The sequence below is a fragment of the Pipistrellus kuhlii genome, unplaced genomic scaffold, assembly GCF_014108245.1.
Source record: "Pipistrellus kuhlii isolate mPipKuh1 unplaced genomic scaffold, mPipKuh1.p scaffold_m20_p_3, whole genome shotgun sequence".
NCBI lineage: Eukaryota > Metazoa > Chordata > Mammalia > Chiroptera > Vespertilionidae > Pipistrellus > Pipistrellus kuhlii.
The window spans coordinates 167,647,706-167,672,126 of record NW_023425529.1 but is presented as its reverse complement, the minus strand read 5'-3'; the positions used below and the strand labels follow the sequence as shown (position 1 = coordinate 167,672,126).

At 37.4% G+C, this 24,421-nt stretch overlaps 1 protein-coding gene across 6 annotated transcripts in view; it reads right to left on the bottom strand.

Annotated features, from left to right (window-relative positions):
- Positions 1-24,421, bottom strand: part of NSD3 (nuclear receptor binding SET domain protein 3) — a 109,079-nt gene that overhangs the window by 59,881 nt on the left and 24,777 nt on the right. For all 6 annotated transcript variants that reach the window (XM_045588868.1, XM_036455211.2, XM_036455212.2 and 3 more), the window contains exons 2-4: positions 17,000-17,712; positions 6,427-6,498; positions 5,819-5,981 (exon numbers count right to left, since the gene is read on the bottom strand). In XM_045588868.1, coding sequence (XP_045444824.1) covers positions 5,819-5,981; positions 6,427-6,498; positions 17,000-17,668 — 904 coding nt within the window. In that variant the 5' untranslated portion in view covers positions 17,669-17,712. The remainder of the gene's footprint in view (positions 1-5,818; positions 5,982-6,426; positions 6,499-16,999; positions 17,713-24,421) is intronic.

Here is a 24,421-nt window from a genome sequence, read left to right as displayed (position 1 = left end):
TTATAATGGGTATGTTATGCCATTTAAAATTCAATAAAAATGTATTTTAATACCTATTAATTAAACTTACACTATGCATAGAGAAAAAAGAATTACTTTCAAACTCTTAAAAGTACTTATATATTGAAGAACAAACTATGGACACCTCTCACTTCTGACCATATATATTTTTGTATTGTTATAAACAGAAAAAGCATTTCATTTTCAACTTTTAAATTTAAAATGAGACCTGAACAATGAAATACAACTTAAAATAGACATGTGATCCAAAGATATTTTAAAATTAACTTTTATTATTATTAAAATAAATTTTTATTGATTTCAGAGAGGAAGGGAAAAGGAGAGATAGGTGAGAGATAATGATGAGAGAGAATCACTGATCAGTCCACTCCTGCATGCCCCCCACTGGGGATTGAGTCCACAACCTGGGCATGCACTCTTGACCAGAATCGAACCTGGGACCCTTCAGTCCGCAGGCCGACACTCTACCCACTGAGCCAAACCAGCTAGGGCCAAACATCTTTCAACATGCTCTTGCAAAGAATTTTAAGGGTGAAAACCTTTGAGAATACACTTCCAATGCTAAGAATTTAATAATAATATGGAAACCAATGATTATTATGTAAAATCAAGGCAAATTTTCAAGTAGTTTAGGTAATAAGCAACACAAAATGCTTCACAGGCATCATGTGTGCTATGTAACAAAATTAAATTTTATGCTGCTCTTTTTGATTTTCACAAAAACTGTCAGACAAATACTTCATTTAAAACTGTCCAGCACACGCCGGGACTGGTTTGGCTCAGTGGATAGAGCGTCGGCCTGCGGACTGAAAGGTCCCGGGTTTGATTCCGGGCAAGGGCATGTACCTTGGTTGCGGGCACATCTCCAGTAGGGGGTGTGCAAGAGACAGCTGATCGATGATTCTCTCTCATCGATGTTTCTAACTCTCTATCCCTCTCTCTTCCTCTCTGTGAAAAATCAATAAAGTATATTAAAGAAAAACAAAAAACTGTACAGCACAGCCATACAATAGAATGTTATCTATAATAATTAAAAGCATAATATGCTAATTAAACCAGACAGCCAAATGATCTTCTGGACGTCATCAGGAGTGATCATGCAGACAGGCATCCTGGTTAGGAGATAGCAGTCCTGGATTGTGAGAGGGATGTCCAACTACATTCCCTGAGAGGTTCAGGATTGCAAGAGAGTGCAGGATGGGCTGAGGGACCCCCTATATCCGCAGGGCATGAATTTCATGCACAGGGCCTCTAGTTTGGCAATAAAAAGGAATGAAGTACTAAAACACACCACAATATAGATAAGCCTCTAAAACATTATGCTAAGTGAAAGAACCCAGACACAAAAGATCAAATAGTGTGATTCCATTTACCTGAAATGTCCAAAAAAGGCAAATCTGTAGCAGTAGAAAGTAATTAGTGGCTGCTTAGGGGACAAGGGAAGGAATCGGTAGTAACTATTTAGGGATACTGAATTTCTTTTTGGTTGATTAAAATGTTCTAAAATTAAATAGTTGTAGTGGCCACACAACTCTATAATTGTACTCAAATCATTGAATTGCACACTTTAAAAGGGGGAATCTTATAGTATGTAACTCATTTCTCAAGAAAGCTTATTATTTTTAGAACTACTGAAGAAAAAGAGAAATTTTGAAATATAATCAGAATAGATATTTTTTAAAACCTAAATTTCTGAGATTTCTGGTTGTCACAAATAATACAAACAAAATCTTTTATTTCAACAGGAGACTGCTTAGGGGGTACCAAACCAGACTAGATTAATTCGTAAAACTAAATTTAAATATATCCTTTGAAATACAGATGAAGCATAAATTGAGATTTTATTTGCATCTTATAAAAAGGTGAAATTAGCAGATTCTCATACAGTAATTAAATGTGAAGGTCTTTATATAATCTCAAAAGGATGCTTTTCTAAGGGGAGAGAACTGAAGAATAACAAATCTCACATCATATAATATCTTAGCATCCTCTGGAGGCAAATATATAGACAGGCAGTTTTATTTAAGAAGGCTTGGCCCTCTTGGAAAATAATTGCTCCTTTAATCTCCCTCATAGAGTCATAGATTATTAAACATGTAGAGATTACTAGTTCAACACCCTTTTTATATAAATGATGGTACTAGAGTAGAGGGTATACAATGAGATTTGAGACTCTATTTACTTATCTGAAACATAAGAACAGCAATGCTTTGTACTTTATAATGCTGCTGCTAAGTGGGCTGCTTATACAAGAGAACTGTGTAACACAGTGCCTTACACAGAAGTAGATGTTCAACAATTTTTTTCTTGCTCCTGCCCTACTGATGCTTTCAGTTATCCCAACCTTTAATAGGCAGATTATAATGACAAGATGACTGCCTTTCTTATCAGGTCAGATTCCTGGATGTGCAGCACAAGAGTTATAGATATGACTGCTCCAGTCACTAATTTGACTTGCCAGACTTAAGATTCAGACATTTTTTTCTCCTCAGAACAGTGAACAGGGCTCTGGCTACTAAGCAAGTCTATTCCAAATGCCATTAGTAACCTAATCTATATGTTTTGGTCAAATCCAGAAGCAGGAGTCAAGAAAAGTTAGAACACATATTTTCTTAATATTTAATACTGAAGGCCCCCTGCACAAAATCCGTGCAAGGGACTCGGCCCCTGCCTTGGCCCCGGCAGCCACAGATTCCTCCAGAAGGCCATCCGGCCTAATTAGCATATTATGCTTTTATTATTATAGATTCCTAAGGTAGAATTCTACGCTACATAGTTAAATTCAAGCTATACTTCTATGTTATACTGAATTTATAAGAATAGCTAAGTAAATGTAGATTCAAAAATGGAATGAAGAAAAATAATCCTGCAAAATTTATCAGGATGAAAAGCAGTTATCTGGCTAAAAATGCCTATTAAAACTCATGTAAGACATCTTCTTAGTTATCCATCTGCTTTCTTTTAGAATTCATATGAGAGGTCAGATTAAGGTCTTTAAAAAAAAAAAGTGTGAAAGAAATTATAAAACAAATATTCCTTGTGTGAAAGAAATTATAAGAATTTCTTTCTTTGGAGGAAAATCCAAGATGGCTGTACAGGTAAACACCTAGCCGCAGCTGCACACAACAATTTCAATAAAATACAACTAAAATATAAAATGGACATTACCCAGAACTACAGGAAAGTCGACTGACTGGAAATTCTACAACGAGAAGCAAGGAGAAAACCAGAAGGAAGAGCAGAGGAGCTGTAAAAGCCTAAGGTACAGAGACACACGGCATGTGCAGAGAGGACAGAGCCGGAGAGGAGCGGAGGCTGAGTGCCTGGCTGGCATTCCCTAGCGGGAAGGAGACAAAACTCTGACTGTGCTGGGCCCCAGTTCCGACTGCTCTGAACCCCAGTTCTAGGCCAGACCCCGAGGACCCAGGCTCAAACAGAGGGAGCTGGGCTGTAAGGTGGAACCCCAGGGGAGCGGCGAAAGGAGGTCCCAGAGGCGCACACATTGCGCGCAGAGAAGGGATGGTTGGCTGTGTCACGGGATTGCTCTGGCGGGAAGGAGACAGGGGCTCCAGCCTGCCTTGAACGCCACCTCCAACTCCACTTCCAACTGAACTGAACCCCAGTTCCGGGCTCATTGGGGGAGAGCCTAGACTGTTTGGTAGCAGGCGAAAATCGAGGGCACCTTTCTCTCAGAGGTGCTTGCAGCAAGTACTGAAGGACCCTGAGACTCAGGAGCCGCATAGGGCGGGGCTGACAGAAGCCAAGGCTGTAGGCTCCACCATGAAACCCCGCCCTATCAGGGAAGCTGCGAAAATGCCCAGACATCAAAATAGATCACAAAGAAAGAAACGGAGGACAAAAAGCAACTGGATAGAGTTCAAATCTACACTTATAAGGTTTTTTAAGAATTTCCTAGAAAAGGTCGATAAGACCTTTGAGGATATGAAAAGGGATCAACTAGAATTAATAAGTAATCAACAAGGAATGATAAGGGATCAACAAGAAATAAAGAATACATTGTCTGAAATAAAAAATATTATACAGAGTCCTAAAAACAGAATGGAAAATCACAAGAATCAAGTCAAAGATTTGGAACATAAAGAGCCAGAAGACACTCCTCCACAGAAGCTAGAAGGCAAGAGAATCCAGAAAATTGCAAGATAATGTAAGAAACCTCTGGGACAACGTCAAGCGAACCAACATCAGAATTATAGGGGTCCCAGAAGATGAGAGAGAGCAAGATATCAAAAACATACTGAAAGAAATAGTGACAGAAAACTTCCCCCACCTGGTGAAAGAATTAGACTTACAAGTCCAGGAAGTGCACAGAACTCCAAACAAAAGGAATCCAAAGAGGACCACACCAAGACAAATCATAATTAAAATTCCAAGAGCAAAAGACAAAGAGAGAATATTAAAAGCAGCAAAAGCAAACCAGGTAGTTACCTATAAAGGAGCACCTATACGATTGTCAGCTGATTTCTCAACAGAAACCATGCAGGCCAGACGGGAATGGCAAGAAATATTCAAGGTGATGAATAGTAAGAACCTACAGCCAAAGATAATCTACCCAGCAAAGCTATCACTCAGAATCGAAGGCCAGATAAAGAGCTACACTAATAAAAAAAAAAAAAGCTAAAGGAGTTCATCACCACCAAACCAGAATTATATGAATTGCTGAAGGGGGTTCTTTCGGGAGAGAAAGTAAATAAAGATAAAAATTATGAACAACAAATATGTAACTATCAACAAGTGAATCTAAAAACCAAGGAAATTAAATAAAAAAATCTGATGAACATTATTAACTGTTGAATATAATAGAATCAGAGATATGGAAGGGGAGTGAACTGACGATTCCTGGGGAAAAGGGGACGGGGGATGTGGGAAGAGACTGAACATAAACTGTGCACCTATGGATGAGGACAATGGGGGGGTGGGGAAAGGGCAGAGGGTGGGGTGGGAACCTGGTGGAGGAGAGCAATGGAGGGCGGGGGGGGGGGGGGGAGAAGGAACATTTGTAATAATATGAACTATAAAAATTTATTTTAAAAAAATATAAAAAATTCGTTCCTATGTTATACAAGCATTGTTATTCTATTTCCTGAACACATTAGATTTCAATACATATATTTATTAAAAATTATTAATGACTTAAAAAAAATTTCTTTCTTCATATTTAATACTAGAGACCTGGTGCACGAAATTCATGAATGGGGGGGGGGGGTCCCTCAGACCAGCCTGCATGCTCTAGCAACCTGGGACCACTGGCTTCTAATCACTTGCCTGCCTGACTGCCTCTAACCACTTGCCTGCCTGCCTCATTGCCCTAACTGTCTCTGCCTGTCTGTCTGATCACCCCTAACTACTCTGCCTGCCTGTCTGATCACCCCAACCACTCTGCCTGCCTGCCTAATCGCCCCTAACTGCTCACCTGCCTGCCTGATCACCCCTAACTGCCTCTACCCGCAGTGGCAGCTTTGTCCAGAATGATGTCAGGAAGGTCATTCAGCTGTCTGGTCTAATTAGCATATTACGCTGTGATTATTACAGATTCCTAAGGTAGAGCTTCTGTAACTGATATAGTCCTTTTAAGAGAAAACAAGGACTATATCAGTTATAAAGGCTCTGTCAGTTAAAATATCCATAAGTATTTCACTGGTTAAAAACTGATGTAAATATGCATATTTTGATGTCAGATCATATCTCATTTGTGTATTCTCACATTCAAATACCACATTTAAGATTCACTTTTTTCTTTCCAATGTTTTACTTAATATCTATTTATACCTTTTCTTACCTCTTGTGTTTATTTTGGTATGAACCTCAAGCTGGGGATCGCTTGAAACCATACAAGGCCACCAAGGATAGGTTCCCACCTTTGACCAAACAAGATCGCCAACCTGGAACTTAACGCCAGTGGACACTTCTGTTGTTGGAACAGAAGATAATATTGGCTGAACCTATAGGAAAAGATGATAAAACTTTATCAGCAGAGAAATTTTAAAGAAGAAACTACATACAAAGTGCATTTAACATGCTCTCCATGTAACTTTATCTTCAATTATACTTTTATCTGATACCTATTATTTATAACTAGCAAAAGGGAAAAAAAAGAAAAATAATAAGCCTAACTCCAAATATTAAAAATAGGATTGGTGATTTCTATTACCACATTATAAGGTATCTTGAGAATTCACATAATCTATTAAAAAGTGGTTAAAATTTTGAAAAGGAAAATAATTAACTGAAAATATCTTTCTTTTAAACTAGTTCTAAGATTTACTTCAGTTTAACTTCTAAAATAAAGAAGAATGGACTGTAATGTGTTAAATGTGTTGTAATCTAATAATTTTATTTTCACCTTATGCCATATTTGACTAGACAGTATTCAATAAAGTTACTCACCAAGGTTTCCTCTTTTAGTACCGGTTCTTCTCTTGGTTTTTCAGAAACAAGGTCAACCCTCTCATTTGGTCTCTACATGAAAAAATATAGGGAAAAAGAATAAAATGATAAACCAAAGAATAGTGACATAAATAGGAAGAATCAAAGAAAATTAAATATAACAAAGAGAATAAAGGACACTTATTAACTGGATAATGTAAAGAGTAAGAATACAACTTATGCAGTACTTAATGCTATGTCATAACAGTCATTTTCTATTCTACACCATAGCTATACCTCTCATTTTTTTATTACTTAAAAACTGGATTTCTTAGTTTGTTTTGGTTTTATTTTTGTTTTTTAACCTATCAGAGACCAGGAAAATGAGCACTGTGAAATTGCTAAGATGTAACTTGGATTTTTTTCTGAAGAACAATTTGGCAAAATGTATGAAAAGCATTAAATTTTCAAACTCTGACCCAACAAATCCACTTATAAAAATGTATATTGAAAAAACATATATATAAAGATATACACACTAGTGCTATTTGTAAAAGTGAGCATTAGAAACAGTCTAGATGTTCAAAATGTAGAGTTTGTTAAATTAATTGTGGCATAACTAGATAGTAAAATAATATAAGTTTTAATATGATATGGGAAAATAAAAACATAATGCTACTTAAAAACAGCAAATTGCAAAGCAGCTTGTATAGTATAATTCCAATCTTGGAAAAATAATATTTTTATGTGCACAGAAAAAAAGACTAGAAGGATACCACCATAGGATGGAATAAGTGATTTTTTTGTGTGTGAGCTTTTCTGTATTTGTAAAACTGTCTATAATAAACATCACATTGCTTTGCTAATAACATCTGTTATTTAAAATTAATTTCTACAATCCTTGGGGAGGGAATTTAAAAGTACCAAAATTCAAAATATGTACACTCTTCAATCGCCTATATTTTAGAAACCTATTCTACAGAAATACAAAAAATGAGAAAATCTAAGCAGAGAGATGGTAACTACTTAAGTGTATCAAGTTAGTAACCTACTTGTCTACCAACATCTTCCTACTTTTTATCTGATGCATTGTACACCAAATTGATAAGAACAGTTATCTTTGGGAAATAAGATTAGGAAAACAAGAGGAAAAGAGCTATACTTTTATATTATTTGCATTTTCTGTAAAAAAGCAAATTACTTTTGTAATATAAATTTAAAAAAAAATTTTTCACATGTCAAAGAACAGAATTTAATTTAGATGGCTTAGAAAGAGGAATATGTGCATCAAATAAGGTCTTAACTCCATTAAAAAATATAGCTCATTTTATTTTTTTATCCTCACCCAAGGATATATTTATTGATTTTTAGAGACAAAGAGAGAGACAGAAAGAGAAAGACATCAATGTAAGAGAGAAATATTGACTAGTTATCTCCTGTATGTGCCCTGATTGGGAATTGGACCCACAACCTAGTTATACACCCTGACAGGGAATCAAACCCACAACATTTTGGTGTATGGGACGATGCTCCAACCAACTGAGCCACCTGACCAGGGCAAAAAATATGGCTAATTTTAGAAGCTACTCAAAATTCTCATTCAATTAATTAAAGACATTTAAAACACTGTTGTACAAACAAAGTTTTATTAAATAAAGCTAAGTGTAAAAAAAATTTTTAATTGGTAGGAAATGATAAGCTAGACTAATATTATTTATATCCCCAATCCCAAGTATTAATTGTTCATTCAACAGTGCCCATAACTCTATAGGAATTGTTCTAGAAGTTTGGTATACAATAGTGAAACAGATTGTGATCCTTGACCTCATAGAACTCTACAGTTGTGTAGGAATGATATTAAACAAACAAAAACTCAAGCAATATACTAATACAATGTAAATGTATGAAGAAAAATAATGGTATGAGGGTGTGTGGGGCAGTGTAAGGAGTGGATGTGGGTGTGTATATCTTTAAGATACAAAGCTCAGGAAAGGCCTCAGAAAGTAAATTATAATACGAAAATCAAAGGAAGGGGAGTTAGTCTAGTAGAAAATGGGGGAAAGAAGTGGCATATGTGAGGACTCCGAGGTTAAAAAACAAAGATAGAAATTTTAAGAAGGCCATTAAAACTGACTTAACTGCCCCAAGAGGAGAGAGGGTACAAGATGAAAGTAGAGAGGCAGGCTACATTACAAGGGCCTTGTAAGCCATGTTCAAATGTTTTATCATTAGTGTAGTGAAAAACCACTGAAGAAGATTAGGTAGAGAAATAACATACCAATTTGTTTTTAAAAAATCATGTTAGCAGTTATATGGAGAATATTTTGGAAGGGAGTAAGAGGAGAAGCAAAATGTTTAATAGGAGGTTAAGAAAAATAATGGAAATGGCCCATGTGAAAGAAGGTACTAGCTATGTGTTGAATGTACAAAATTAGCTCCGTCAGATGCATCTGTGGTAGTACCATAAATATCTAATATAATAGGACACACTCAAGTAAGCAAGAAGATAAAAAAGATCTATGTTGGGAGAATTTTTTTTTTGGCTGATCATAGTGTAATAATAAAGCAGTTTAGAAATACTGTTCATATTTGCATAGGCCAGTAGGTAGCTTCATTTCAGTCTACAGGTGTAGCTTACACCTTTACCCGAGTTTCTCATTCCCAAGCTATAGCAGGAAGACAGGGCCACTTAAGGAAGCAAAACTGTAGTCAAGGAAGTGAGTCATCCTCCCCACATTTAATTTTCATGGTGTTTGGGTGAAAGGAATCGCTATAACTCTTTTTGAGGGCAGATAGGTAAGGAGTAACTAATCTTTGCCAAACAAGAGAATCCTACTATCGTAAGAACTGCTCTGAACCCCATTAGCTTTTTTCCCTTCCTGACAGAATTTCCTTCAAAACTTTTACGTTATTCAAATGTCTTATCTTTACTTGATTTTTTGTTTTGTTCCAGATCATTTGTGTTTCGTTCAGGCTGGCTTGAAATACTGTTAAAATTGCTTTCCTAGAATTGATTTTTTTTTTTTGTACGCATTCACTTTAAAAGAAAACAAATGGCAAGGAAGTGAAAGAGACCCAAGATTTATTCCAGCTTTGAAAAGCATATAACTAAAAGGACAAAGAAGTTAAATAAAGATACTGCAATGATAGAAAGGGAATACTCTGCACATACATTGGAGAATGTGTTAATGCATGAGGAAAATAGAACTATCTAGGAGTTATTTAGAGCTCTCTAATGAGCTCAAAAGAAAGGTAAAAGGAGCTGAAACCGGTTTAGCTCAGTGGATACAGTGTCGTCGGCCTGCGGACTGAAAGGTCGCAGGTTCGATTTCGGTCCAGGGCATGTACCTTGGTCAAGCGCATGTACCTTGGTTACGGGCACATCCCCAGGGGATGTGCAAGAGGCAGGTGATCGATGATTCTCTCTCATTGATGTTTCTAACTCTCTATCCCTCTCTCTTCCTCTCTGTAAAAAAATCAATAAAATATATTTTTTTTTAAAAAGAAGAAAAAAAAAAGGTAAAAGGATAAACCAAGAAATAGCATAGTAATGCAAAAGTAATTGAGAGGAGTTTTTAAGACAAAATGGTCAACCAAAATCAAACATATAATTCAAGCAAAAATAAGGAGTCAGAAAATGTCAACATATAAAATCCACTTTCTTTAGTTATTCAAAGGATAGATAAGCTTAAGAGAAATTAAAATCAAGTAAGGACAGAAAATATCTTTTTGATACTAAATTTATGACTTTGTCATATTTATAACTTTATGTCGTATTTATGACTTTATTACATAATTTTCCCATTTCAGTTGATTCCATATGGAAATATCTATATTCCAGGAAAGAATCTCAGGAATTTTCTTAAACAGGAAAAAAATGTTGAGAGCAGCTGAAAGAAAATTACATTATCCTAAATACTCTTCTTTAAAAATTTGATCTACTACTTTTATTCAAACCCAAGCAATTTATTAATATGAATAATATGCATTAAATTTGGCTGGATTCGAAACCCATAATAATTTTCAAAACATTAAGCAAAATCATATTTTCTTAAAAAAAAGAAAAAGAAAAACTTATGTCAATATTTTAAGGTTAAAAAATGTAAAAAAAAATTTTTTTTTATTGATTTTTAGAGAGAAGAAGATAGAGGGGGAGAGAGAACCATCCGATGTTAGAAAAATCAATTGGCTGCCTCCTGTAGTCTTCCCACTGAGGATCCAGCAGCAACCCACTCATGTGCCTTGACCTAGAACTGAACCAACAACTTTTTGGTGCACAGAATGACATCCAATCAACTGAGCCACACTGGCCAAGGCGAAAGAAAAGTTAAAAGGCAAAATAGATTGCCTGTTTTTAAATTTTCTGAATAACTGCTTAAGTTCATAATCTTAAAATCTAAAAAATATGAACAAAAAGAACATTTTACATGTGAGCAGGTTCTAAGGATTTTAAGACCTAATACTCTGAGGCTAGCAACCCAAATATAACCCCTAACGTAGTGCTAATGGGACTGAATCAGCTATTTGACTTTTTGTAAGTGAAAACGGCAAGCTAAAAGTTAATGAGACTAGCATTAGTGGATAAGCCCAGAGGTGCTGGTGGAAGCTCAATGTTTGAACAGGGCCTTCACTCACATGCCTGAGGCATTACACCTGCCAAGGAGGAAGAAACAAGAAACACTTCCACATGTTTCCAATTTGGTGGGAGGAAAAACAGCTAAAGCAGCTTTAAAAAATATACAACTTCAATAGTGATCTGAGGTCTCCTGCTGCCTAGATGTTTGGACATTTTTTTTTCATTGTTGAGAAGATATACTTAGGTTGTTCTAAATAACAGCCATTCTTTAGAAGGCCAGACAGCTCAGAATTGGGAGGAAATACTTGTAGATCAAATACTAAGAAAAAAGAAAAGGTGAAATCTTAAAGTGAGATTTTGTTTGCTCAAAAAAGAACCTATGAATATATATCAGCTTGAGGAAAAACATACCAAACTTTTCATGCAGGCACACAGTTCTCATTATGCTTCCCTAAGGTACTGGGGGAAGGGAACTGTCCGGGGGAGTCAACACTCTTACTGGGACTTACCTAGCTTTCACTCCTAAGCCCTTTATAATGCTAAACACCGAAGGTTTGGACCCCTAGTGACAACCAAGAGGCACAAAGGTATCGAAAACTAAAACAATTTTTAAAACTGTGAATGAAGCAAAAACAGATGTTCTAGTTAAGGAAATGCCATTAAAAAAGGTTACAAAATGTTAATTTGTGCATATCAGTAGCTATCATAGAGCTTAGCAAAAGCTTCATACCAACAACAAGCTAGAGCCTCGGGAGCTCTAGCTTTAAAGTACTAATGTCAGAATAAAATACAATTTTTATGGCACCCATTTTTTAAGCTTCTAACTGCCCTCCACATGTGATAAAATTTTAATTAATCAGAATTCAACTTGTAAGAACTTAGCTTTTCACGTCTTTGAAAGAAAAGGTAGGAAGGAAGGGAGAAAGATAAGGGGAGAGGAGGATAAGGGATGGAGAAAAGAATGGGCAAGAGAGAAAAGAGGAAGGAAAAGAGAGGATAGTGAGACAAATAAGAAAAAAACCCACACTTCCCCCCAAACACTCAACTTTCAGGCAATGGCCTTGTTAATATTTAATGCAATCAATGCCAGTTTCTACATCTACAAATTGACATTCCCTTACCTGAAGATATTATATGATCCTAAAAAATGAAATATTAATTTATGCTTCACATGGTTTACTAAAAAAGAAAATAACCATAACTCTTAAATTATATCTAACCTTTCTAATGCCGGGATATAATAGTTGACTGAAGTTTTAAGTGATATAAAGCACAGCAGATATCCAACAAAGACAGAATTGGTTTTAAAATCTCATCGTAGAGTGATTACTAGAAATATCACTGCATTGAATTTTTCCTAGATTTCAATAAAGCAAAAAGTAGAAATGAAAAATAGTCTGGAGGAGAAACCTAAGATGGTGGCATAGGTAAACACCTGAACTTGCTGCCTCGCACAACAACTTTAAAACTACAACTAAAAGACAAAATGGATATCATCCAGAACCACAAGAAGGCTGGCTAAGTGGAAATTCTACAACGAGAAGAGAAAAGCACAGTGAGACTCAGAGAAGCTGCAGAAGTAAAGTGCACGGGTTTGGAGGCACGCACGGAGAGGGCTGGCAACTGAGTATGTGGCTGACTTTTTCAATCTGGAGGGAGATACAAGCTCCCGACTGCTCTGAACTCGTTCTGGGCGAGATTCTGGTGACCCAAACTCATACGAGGAGAAATTGAAGTCTCTGGCAGCTGGTGGAACTCGAGGGTGGTGCTTGCAGTGATTACCAAAAGACACTGAGACCCAGGGGCCTCTTAGGGCAGGGCTGATGGTCAGCCATTGCTGTTTGTTCAGTTCTGAGGCTCTGCTTCATCCAAGCTGTAAGCAGAAGCTTTTGCATATGAATGGCTTGGTCCTTTGAAATTTAAAATTACCTAACAAACTACAGCTGAGTCAGAAAAACCCAGAACATCCAAAAGAAGGCACAAGGCCCCACAGCAGCATGCATTGCTTCACAGCTGGGCCTCATCTGGGCACCTCCAAAACCCAAACAAAGAAGAGGAATCCGTAGATCTCTTCAAAGCTCTTGCTGGGTGGCCTCAGGCAAAGGCACCTCCTTGGAAATCCAAGAGCCAGTATACCCAGAGGTCAAAATAGGACCATCCAGATTACAAATCCTCAGACCCATAAGGGACACACACAGGGGGGTAGAATCAGTGAGCACCAAAGCCCCACTGAAGCAAGTCTTGTCTCATAAAGATGTCTTCAGCACAGAAGTTCTCCCAGCGTAGATATAGCTGATTCTCACAGCCAATGGGCCTGGAGGTCAATTCCTCCAAGTGATGCCAATAACAATCAAGGCTTAATTAAAAGAATGTACACACAGCCCACATAGGAGTGCACCAAGAGTGTCCACCTCAGGTAACTGGGGAGGCTGAGCCACTGGGCCATATAGGACACCTAGCACACAAAGCCACTCTATCAACTCAGGGAAGCAGCCAAAATGCGGAGACAAAGAAACAGGTAACAAATGAAAGAAATGGAGGAAAGCAAACAACTGGATATAGAGTTCAAAACCACAGTTATAAGATTTTTCAAGAATTTCCTAGAAAAAGCCAATATATTTAGCTAGAACCTCGAGGATATGAAAAAGGACCACCTGGAAATTAAGCATATACTAACTGAAATAAAAAATACTATACAGAGATCTAACAGCAGACTAGAGGATTTCAAGAATCAAGTCAACAATTTGAAATACAAAGAAGCAAGAAACACTCAAGCATAAAAGCAAAAAGAAAAAATAATCCAAAATATGAAGATAGCATAAGGAGCCTCAGGGACAATTTCAAGTGTACCAACATCCAAATTATGGGGGTGTCAGGGGAAGAGAGAGAACAAGATACTGAAAACCTATTTGAAGGAATAATGACAGAAAACTTCCCCCACCTGATGAAAGAAATAGACTTACAAGTCCAGGAAGTGCAGAGAACCCCAAACAAAAGGAACCTAAAGAGGACCACACCAAGATACATCTTAATTAAAATGGCAAGAGCAAAAGACAAAGAGAATATTAAAAGCAGCAAGAGAAAAAGTTAGTTACCTACAAGAGAGAACCCATACGAGTATCAGCTGATTTCTCAACAGAAACTATGCAGGCAGGAAGAAAGTGGCAAGAAATATTCAAAGTGATGAACAGCAAGAACCTACAACCAAGATTACTCTACTCAGCAAAGCTATCATTCAGAATTGAAGGGCAGATAAAGAGCTTCACAGATAAGAAAAAGTTAAAGGAGTTCATCACCACCAAACCAGTATTATATGAAATGCTAAAAGGTATTCTTTAAGAAGAGGAAGAAGAAAAAGGTAAAGATAAAAATTATGAACAACAAATACATATTTATCAACAAGTGAATCTAAAAGCCAAGTGAATAAAAAAAAAATCTGATGAACAAAAATAACTGGTGAATAGAATCAGGGGCATAGAAAAGGAGTGGACTGACAACACTCGGGGGGAAAGGGGTGTGGCGGTGTGGGAAGAGACTGGACAAAAATCGTATACCTATGGATGAGGACAGTTGGGGGGTGGGATGGTAAGGGCAGAGGGTAGGGTGGGAACTGGGTGGAGGGGAGCTATGGGGAAAAAAAGAGGAACAATTGTAATAATCTGAACAATAAAGATTTATTAAGTTAAAAAAATCATATAAAAAAACAATCCAATTAAAAAATGGGCAAATGATCTGAACAAGATTTCTATCTTTTTTGTTGTTGTTATTAATCCTCACCCAAGGATATTTTTCCATTGATTTTTAGAAAGAATGAAAGGGAGAGGGAGAGACAGAGAACCAATCTATATGTGAGAGAGACATATAGATTGGTTGCTTCCCACACATGCCCTGACCAGAGTCAGAGATTAAGCCTGCAACCAACGCATGTGCCCTTAATTGGAATCAAACTTGGGACCCTTCAGTCCGCAGGTTGATGCTCTATCTACTGAACCAAACTGGCTAGGGCCGTGGTCAGAAAATTGTGGGTCGCGAGTTTTAATCAATACTTTTAGGGCTCTTTGGCCCTTTGAGTGTGGTTCTTTCACAAAATACCTCAGCCTGGGCAAGTCTATTTTGAAAAAGTGGCATTAGAAGAAATTTAAGTTTTAAAAATTTGGCTTTCAAAAGAAATTTCAATCGTTGTACTGTTGATATTGGGCTCTGTTGACTAATGAGTTTGCCGACCACTGGGCTAGGGTAAATAGATCTTTATCTAAAGAGGACATACAGATGGCCAACAGACATATGAAAAGATGCTCAGTATTATTCATCATCAGGGAAATGCAAATTAAAACCATAATGAGATATCATCTCTCACCTGTCAGAATGGCTATCATCAATAAGCAACAAGTACTGGAGAGGATGAGGAAAAAAGGGAACCTGGGTGCACTGTTGGTGGGATTGTACATTAGTGTAGCTATTATAGTATAGAGATTCCTCAAAAAATTAAAACTGGAAATGCCATACAATCCCACAATTCCACTTTCTAGCATTTATCTGAAGAAAACAAAAACACTAATTTGAAAAGATATTTGCATCCCTATGTTCACTATAGCATTACTAGTAATAGCCAATATATGAAAGCAATCTAGATAAATGTCCATCAATGATGAATGAAGATCTGGTACACACACACACACAATGGAATATTATTATTCAGTAACAAAAAAGAATGAAATCTTGCCATTTGTGACTACATGGATAGACCCAGAGGGTATTATGCTAAGTGGAGTAAGTCAGACAGAGAAAGACATATCATATAATCTAGAATAATAAAAGCATAGTATGCTAATTAGACCGGACAGCTGAATAACCTTCTGGATGAAGCTGGGCTGAAAGGGCTGAGGCAGCCACTACGGCTGCCAGGGCTAAGCCCCTTGCACAAATTCTGTGCAGCGAGCCTCTAGTCTTACTATATGTAGACTATAAGAAACACACCAAAATAAATGTATAAATAAAACAAAGTAGAAATAGTCCCAAAGCAGAAAACAAGCTGATGTGTTGTCAAAAGGAAAGGGATGGGAGGATGTGGCTAAAAAATAATGTTAAAAAAAAAAAAAAATCATGCCTGAAGGTGCCCAACCCACATGAGGGTCACAAGATTAGGTGTTACCATGGTTCTTTCCACTGTTGTGTGACACTGATTACTAAAACAAAGAGTGTGAATAAATATGAACCAAAAACGAGATTGAGTCTCTAGACCTAACTACCAGTTTATAAGAAATATAGGGGACAGAATTTGTTAAACAATGCCATTGGGAAGCAATCAACAAAATCCAGAATATGAAACCCTCTGAAGGAGAAATACCCATTTTTTTTTAAATAAATACATTGTAAGAAAAAAAAGCAGTGAGGGGAACCTGTTGATTTAAGAAGTCCTAAGAAACATATCTACCAGATGCAACATATGGGCTTTGTCTAAATTCTGCTTTAAACCTATCAACTGAAAAGCAAGCATACACCTTTAGTTACCTAAGAAAGGTAACCTTTCTAAAAACTGTGCTTGGAGTTTTAATATATACAAAAACAAACTCTGATTTTAATAAAAAGAGATCCTTTATTGCTTTAGGTTATTTTGTACCAAACACAATAGTTGTAAGTGCTAAATCTAGGAATCTAGTACCTACTGGCAAAGGTTGGTCTAAAAAAACAAAATAAGCAATATAATTAAACATCTTCTCTTTGCCTTTACTCTTCATCTTCAAAAGCAAGTTTATTAGAAGCAAATAAAGGCATTAGACAAACATAAAAAGCAAGTTCTTAGTGCCACATGTTTTATAATATTGTTTCATTCTAATGATGTCCATTCATTTAGTCAACAAATATTTTCTCAGCACTTTATTATAATAATCTAAGCTCCTTATAAGACATTAGAAGAAGTTACCAGAAACATTTAGAGATAAAAACTGAAAAATAGTTCTAGGATTTCCAGTAAATATGAAACATTACAAAATTTTTCAAAAAGATGTTTCAACTTACATTTTGTTCCTCTGGTTCTAATTTGGGGATTTTGTGTGACTTGCGCTCTTCAGATCTAGATGAGTCATGCTTGTTGCTTTTTTTCCTCTTTTCCTTTCTGCTTTCATGCTTTGACTTTGTGTGCTCACTTGCCTGTACTTCATTTAAAAGGTCTCCACAGAGGGAAGACTCAAACAATTCCCTGCCATTCTGGATAGTTTTGGTTATTTTCAGTTTAATTTCAGGTGAGCCAGTCTTCTTTGGAATCACAGTTTGTGGTACCGAAGGAGGAGGTGGTAGCTGTGGAGGAGAAGGTTTTTCCAGAATTTCATGTGGTCTTGTATTTGGAATTTCTGAATGGTAATAGTCAGCGGGGCTAAAGTTTCTAACTGCACCAAAGCCATTGGCTGATCCATTGGGATACTGATTATAAGACTGGTATTTGGTTTCATACATGCTGATTGATGGTGGATAGCCATTTGTGAGTGGAGGAAGATCTTCTGTTGTAGGTGCATACTGAAAGCCTTGCTGCAAGGTAGCTTCATATGGTGTATGGCCACCATCTTCAACAATGTCACTGCTGTTATCAAAGGCATCCTCCTGACGGATGTTGGCGGAGTCAATGAGTTGAGGTGGTTGCTGAATTGTGTTTCCCATGATCCCTTGCATGAAAGAGAAAGAGAAATCCATTGTTCTGCTCCAGCATCCTTAACTTTCCCTTTTTCTCATCGGGCCTAAAGTTTTAAAAGGGGAAATAAAAAGGTATTAATATCCTCACAAACTAAAAGCTAATCAATTGAAAAAGTAAAACTAAAATATTCTGAACCCGATTTTCATATCCAGATATGCAAAAACACTAAATATTTTTAGAACAGGTAGCCAATATAATTGTAATACAACACAGATACATTTTTATCTTAGTCTTATATGCTTAAAAATCTCAATTACTTTCACAATAACCTTAATACAATTTTTATTCTCTTTGCAAACATGCAAGATAGCTTTCTGTTTCCCAAGTCAGAGATCATAATTCTAATGTTAAACCTGGTATGTGCAATATAAGCAGTTCAGACACATATAAGTTAGGTCCCTCAAAGCTTCCTTTAATCATTCATGTTCTGTCCAGTGGTGCTTTTGCTATTACAAAAAGACTAAAATCTATTATAAGTATCTGTATATATAAAACCCTAATATTAAAATAGAGCAAAAGGCAGAACCACCAAACAACCGATCACTATGACCTGCGCTGACCACCAGGGGGTGTGAGTGGAACATGGTGGGTGTTGGCCATGGTGGGATGGTGGAGCAGGTGAACAGGGGCTCCAGACCAAGGCAGAGTGCTGGTCCCTCTCATCGGGGCGAGTCTGTGGTAATTTACTTAAAATTCTTTGCTTCCATATGTGTCCTCTCGCCTGGCATTTTCACCTGCTTCCAGTACAGGCCCTGCTCGCACCTGCTGCCAGTCCCGATCACTTGAGGGTTTCTGCTGCTCCCGAGGGACGATCGAGCCGGCAGCCACCTCTCATACCCGCTGCCGGGCACCCACTGCAGGCGCCAGGTGCGGATCCCAATCACTCTGCACCATCAGCAGGAAAGAGCAGGGCTGGCACCATCAGGGCAGCAGTGGCAGGAGTGGGGCTGCTGGCAGAGGGGACCAGGGACCATGGCAGGAGGGGCCAGGCAGGGGCGTGGAAGATAGGCTGAAGCCTGCCCCCTTGCCCATGGCAGCCTCACATCCCACAGTTCCTTTCAAGGGGCATGAATTCATGCACTGGACCCCTAGTTTTAAATATCCTATATAATAAGAGCCTAATATGCAAATGGACTGGTAAGTGGGGGGTGGGGCTGGCAAATGGGCAGCGGAAGGGGACAGTAATTGGGGTGGCGGCAGGGCGATGGGGGAGTGGGGCCAGCTGCTCACTTGCCACTACTGTCCCCCATCAACCTGTGGGTCACTCCCACAGAGGGAGGCTAGATTGTCGGTAATAGTCAGCGGTAATGTTTCAAGACCAGAGAGCTTTGGTCTGCAAGAGGGCACAGGTCAGGCTGAGAGAAACCTTCCCACCACCACCAAGTGCACGAATTTTTGTGCAGCAGGCCTCTAGTAAAAGTATAAATGCCTATTGCTCCCCTTCATCATCCCTATTCTTCTATGTCATGAAAAAACTACTGTAAACACCTTGCTGGGTATTCTTTCAAATCTTTCTTTATACATTTACATACATAATTTAAAAAACAGGGTTTAGGCCCAAGGTGGTTTGGCTCACTGAATAGATTATCGGCCTGTAGACCGAAGGGTCCAGGATTCAATTCTGGTCAATGGCACCTGCCTGGGGTTGCAGGCTCAATCCTCATAGGGGGCATGCAGGAGGCAACCAATCAATGATTCTCTCTTATCACTAATGTTTTTATCTCTCTCTCCCTCTCCCTTCCTCTCTGAAATCAATAAAAATACCTTTAAAAAAAAAAGTTTATTTTGTGACTTGATTATTCACCTTAATATATCCTATATATTTTTCTACATCAGCATGTATAAATTTCATGCATACTTCATTCTTTATTTTTATTTTTTTAAATATATTTTATTGATTTTTTACAGAGAGGAAGGGAGCAAGATAGAGAGCTAGAAACGTCGATGAGAGAGAAATATCGACCAGCTACCTCTTGCACATCCTCCTCCTTGACCGGAATCAAACCTGGGACCTTTCAGTCCGCAGACCGATGCTCTACCACTGAGCCAAACCTGCCTCGGCCATTCTTTATTTTAAAAAAATATATATTTTGTTGATTTTTTACAGAGAGGAAGAGAGAGGGATAGAAAGTTAGAAACATCCATGAGAGAGAATTATCGATCAGCTGCCTCTTGCACACCTCCTACTGGGGATGTGCCCGCAACCAAGGTAGATGCCCTTGACTGGAATAGAACCCGGGACCTTTCATTCTGCAGGCCGACGCTCTATCCACTGAGCCAAACAGGTTTTGGTGATATTTCATTCTTTAAGGGTTGTATAGTAAACAACCATGGTATCTACCATAATGTATTTACTAACCATTTGTGTACTAACAATCATTTAACTACTCACAATTGTTTGAAATTATAAGCAGGTCTACAGGAAACTTTCTTAAAACTGTATATTTGTGCACATATGTATTCCTATCATACAGATTTGAAATTTTGAGAAACTGAAAAAATATTCTGTAGTTTGCACTATAGCAATTTACATTCATACCAACAGTATGTGAAGATATCTGACTCTTGCCAGTATCTAGTTGTTGTTTTTTTTGTTTGTTTGTTTTTTAAATATATTTTATTGATTTTGTACAGAGAGGAAGGGAGAGAGATAGAGTTAGAAACATCGATGAGAGACAGTGATCGATCAGTTGCCTCTTGCATATCCCCTACTGGGGATATGCCCGCAACCAAGGTACATGCCCTTGACCGGAATCGAACCCAGGACCCTTCAGTCCCCAAGCCGACGCTCTATCCATTGAGCCAAACTGGTCTTGGCAGTATCTAGTTGTTTTTCATCAGTAATATAAATAGCAGAATCACCTGGGATATTTTTACAAAATGCATATGTCAAGGTCTATCTACTGATAAATATGATTCAATAAATCTGGGATGAGGCCTAGAGCATGAGTATTTTTTAATGTTTTTATTGATTATTTTCTTATAGGAAGAGAAAGGGAAAAGGAGAGCGCGAAGAAAAGAAAGAGGGAAAGAGATATCAATCAGTTGCCTCCCACAAGCACCCCAACTGGGAGTTGAACCTACAACCTAACCTTGGTATGTGCCCTGACTGGGAATTGAACCAGGGACGTTTTGATGCATGGGATGAAGCACAACCAACTGAGCCACAAAAGCCAGGGCTATGGAGCATGAGTATTTTGAAGACTACATTTCAGCCGATTCTGATGCACACTCTTTTTCGAGTCATTGCATTATAATCTTTGCATTACAGTCATTAATTATACTCTTAAAATTGATGTATCCCATCTAGAAGATGTCTAAAGATGCCTATATTATGTAAGAATGTTATAATATAGAAAATCATGTTAGGAAATGCTCTAAGACCACACTGCTTTTTCATAAGGTTTGATGAGCCCACATCTTGAGACAGAGGATTAACAGAGCCAGATATTATTTGGTAATTCCATAAATATTTCTTCTAGAAAGCTCTAAAGCAGAGAGGATTTCAGTACTGCATGAAGTCTTATAGATACCTGGGATACTATGAAGAAGGATTCTGATGCTATAGCTCAGTTCAACTCTGACTGATTAATAATGTCTACCATCTTGCCCTGCTCAGTGTGGCTCCATTGGTTAAGAGTGCTAACCTGAACACCAAAAGGTGGCAGGTTTGATTCCTGGTCAGGGCACACACCCAGGTTGCAGGTTTGATCCCCAGTCGGGTCACCAAGTTTCCCTCCCTCCCTCCCTTCCTCCCTTCCTTCCACCTTTTCTGCCTCACTCTTCCTCTTCTCTCTCACCCCCTTTCTCTCTCTAAAAAAAATCAATGAAATAATAATAATAATAATGTCTACCATCTTGGTTCTAGTAGAATTTACCGTAATAAGGTATGTAATTCAAAGAGCAAAAGGGGTGGGGGATCTGACAATACATGTTTAAAGGTGTATACAATTAAACAACTGCTGTTTATTCTGTTAGCAAATGGGAAAAAAAAGTTTTTAGAAGTTCTAAAATTTCAAACAAATGTATAGGAGAGCAAACAAGAAATCAAACTGCCTATATTGCTCTATAGAGGAACAGGGGGTGGAGATATCAGAGAACAAGCTTATTTTTTTAGCAGCTACTCTGGGATAAGCGCTTTATACATTATCTCATTTAATTTTCATAACACCTCTGTAAAACAGATGGCATTCAGGTATAAGTTCTACGATTAATTTCTTTTATTCACATACTTTATTCCTTAGTCACTGCCAAAATAATAACTATTCTATAATAACCATCACCAACACTTAAATCATGCTTAGTATATGCCAGGAACCATTCTATATGCTTTACACAATACTACATTTAATCCTCCCAACCTTCAGGTAGATGGGGCAATAGAGAACAGAGAGGTTAAATGACTTGCTTAAATAAGCAAGACTAGTTCTTAAATGACAGAACTGGGCCCCAGTTAAGGCAGACTGGTTGCAGAGTCTAATCCTAACCAGTATACAATGCTGATATTAAAAATTATTTCTTTATATATAGTTTAAAATTGAAACATTACCCTAATTTGACCTTTGGCAAAAATGTATAGTTCACAGACACAGAGGCATGCTCTAAAATTCTATAAATACACATGGGGCAACTATACAGGTGGAATTCAAAAGTTCTTCAAACTTCCAACTTGAAGGAAGGCAAGTTAAATATTGACATTTGACAAGATGCAACCTATGTTTTTGTTTCTTACTCCTGTCATATACAAGATCAGCTTCCAGATGAAATTATACAGAGGTAAACTGAATCTCAAAATGAGGAAACAATGAGACAAATCTAAAATGTAAAAATTCTCTCAGACAACTGGCCTGAGCTCTTAAAAAACTACAGGTGGAAAGAAGATAGTCTAGATTTTAAAAAACAAGACTTAGACAACCCAATTCAATGCACAAACTTTGATTAAGTCCTGAATTTAAACACACACCCACAGATAAAATATACATATTTTGGAGAAAACTGATCATTTTAAATTGGGACCAGCTATTAAAAATGGAGCTATTAATTTTCAAGTGTATTACAATAATAGTGTTTTGTTTAAATAAGAGAATGTACTTATTCTTAGGAGAGCCATGCTGAAATATTTAAAGAGTCATGGGATACACAACTTTTAAATGGTTTAATATTTAAAAGTACATATACATAGAAGACATAATGTTAACAATTGGCTAATCCAAGTGTGAACTGTAATATTATTTTAACTTTCTTAAAGGAATGAAAATGTGAAAAGTAAAATGTTGGGGAAATAAATCAATAATTTGACTAAGGTAAAGTGATGAAGCCTGAATTAAATCTTTAAGACAAATAGTCCACAGTATTATATTTTCTAGAAAGTCCAAGCATCAATAGAACCACACATTTTCATATTATTCCTCCAAATAATACAATAGTGCAATCAAGAAAGCAGTTTTAATTATTTTTTAAAAACTATTTTAGAACTATAACTAAATTCCTTTACAATGATTTTTATATTTTAGGAACCTGAGAGCCAGCCTCCAAAGAGCAGACATACTGATTGACATCACAGTTAAGACCTTATAGAATTAGGGGGGCTCTCTAGGGAGCATAGGCTCAGAATCGAACTACCATATAAAAAAAAAAAAAAAAAAGATCCAAGGCTTGTTAGTTATATTGACTTTAGGCAACTTAATCTCCCTAAATCTCAGTTTCCTTATCAAGAAACTGTAGGTACTTATTTTCTGTTTACGTTGTGTTGTAAGAATTAAGAGTTAATCCATGAACAGTACTTAGGACATTGCCTGGAGTATAGTTAGAGCCAAAATCTATTGGGTAGTATCATTGAAAAGCAATGCTGGGCAGAAGAGCTTGTGAAAAACTTGAACTATGACCTAAAAGTTGTTTAAAATAGTGTAAAAGACCAGATAAGATTTTATGGGCAAGATTCATAAAATAATAGTGAACCTATGGAACAGAAAGTAAGAATTAAACTGTGTGACCATCCTACGTAATAGAAGTTTAGGTGGCGTTATGCCCTCACATGATGTAATCACAAAATGGCCGTCCTCACTTCGTCACAAGATGGCTGGCAGGGGAAGGCAGTTGTGGGCAATCAGGCCAACAGGGGAGAGCAGTTGGGGGTGATTGAGCCAGTAGGGTCAATCAGGTTGGCAGGGGAACGATCAGGCAAGCAGGTGAGTGGTTAGGGGCCAAAGTCCCAGATTTTGAGAGGGATGTCCACAGGGATCAGGCCTAAACTGGCAGTTGGACATCTCCCAAGGGGTCCCAGATTGGAAAGGGTGTAGGCTGGGCTGATGGACCCCCCTCCACCCCCTCAGTGCATGAATTTCATGCACCGGGCCACTAGTTATAATTATAAGAGATATTTGAGAAGAACAATATTTACCAGGAAAGGAGGCATTCAGACCAAAAAGGTCAGGTAGGATGTGGAATTAGGTGTTTTTAACTCACTAATTTTAAAACTACTCAGTAAAGGCCACCAAATAGTCTCACACCTATGTCCTCAATAAATCCCTGATAAAAATGGTATATTTTAATATTTTTATATTACTAAAGTGGTAGTAGTAATAATAATAGCTAACATTTGAGGACTTACTATGTGTCAATACCATTCTAACTGCTTCACAAAATGGTTATATTATTTTACTCCTCATACCATCCCTTTGAGGAAATACTGTTACTACCTCATTTTACAAATGAAAAGTGAAAGCCAGCATAATAAAGCAACTTGTCCATAG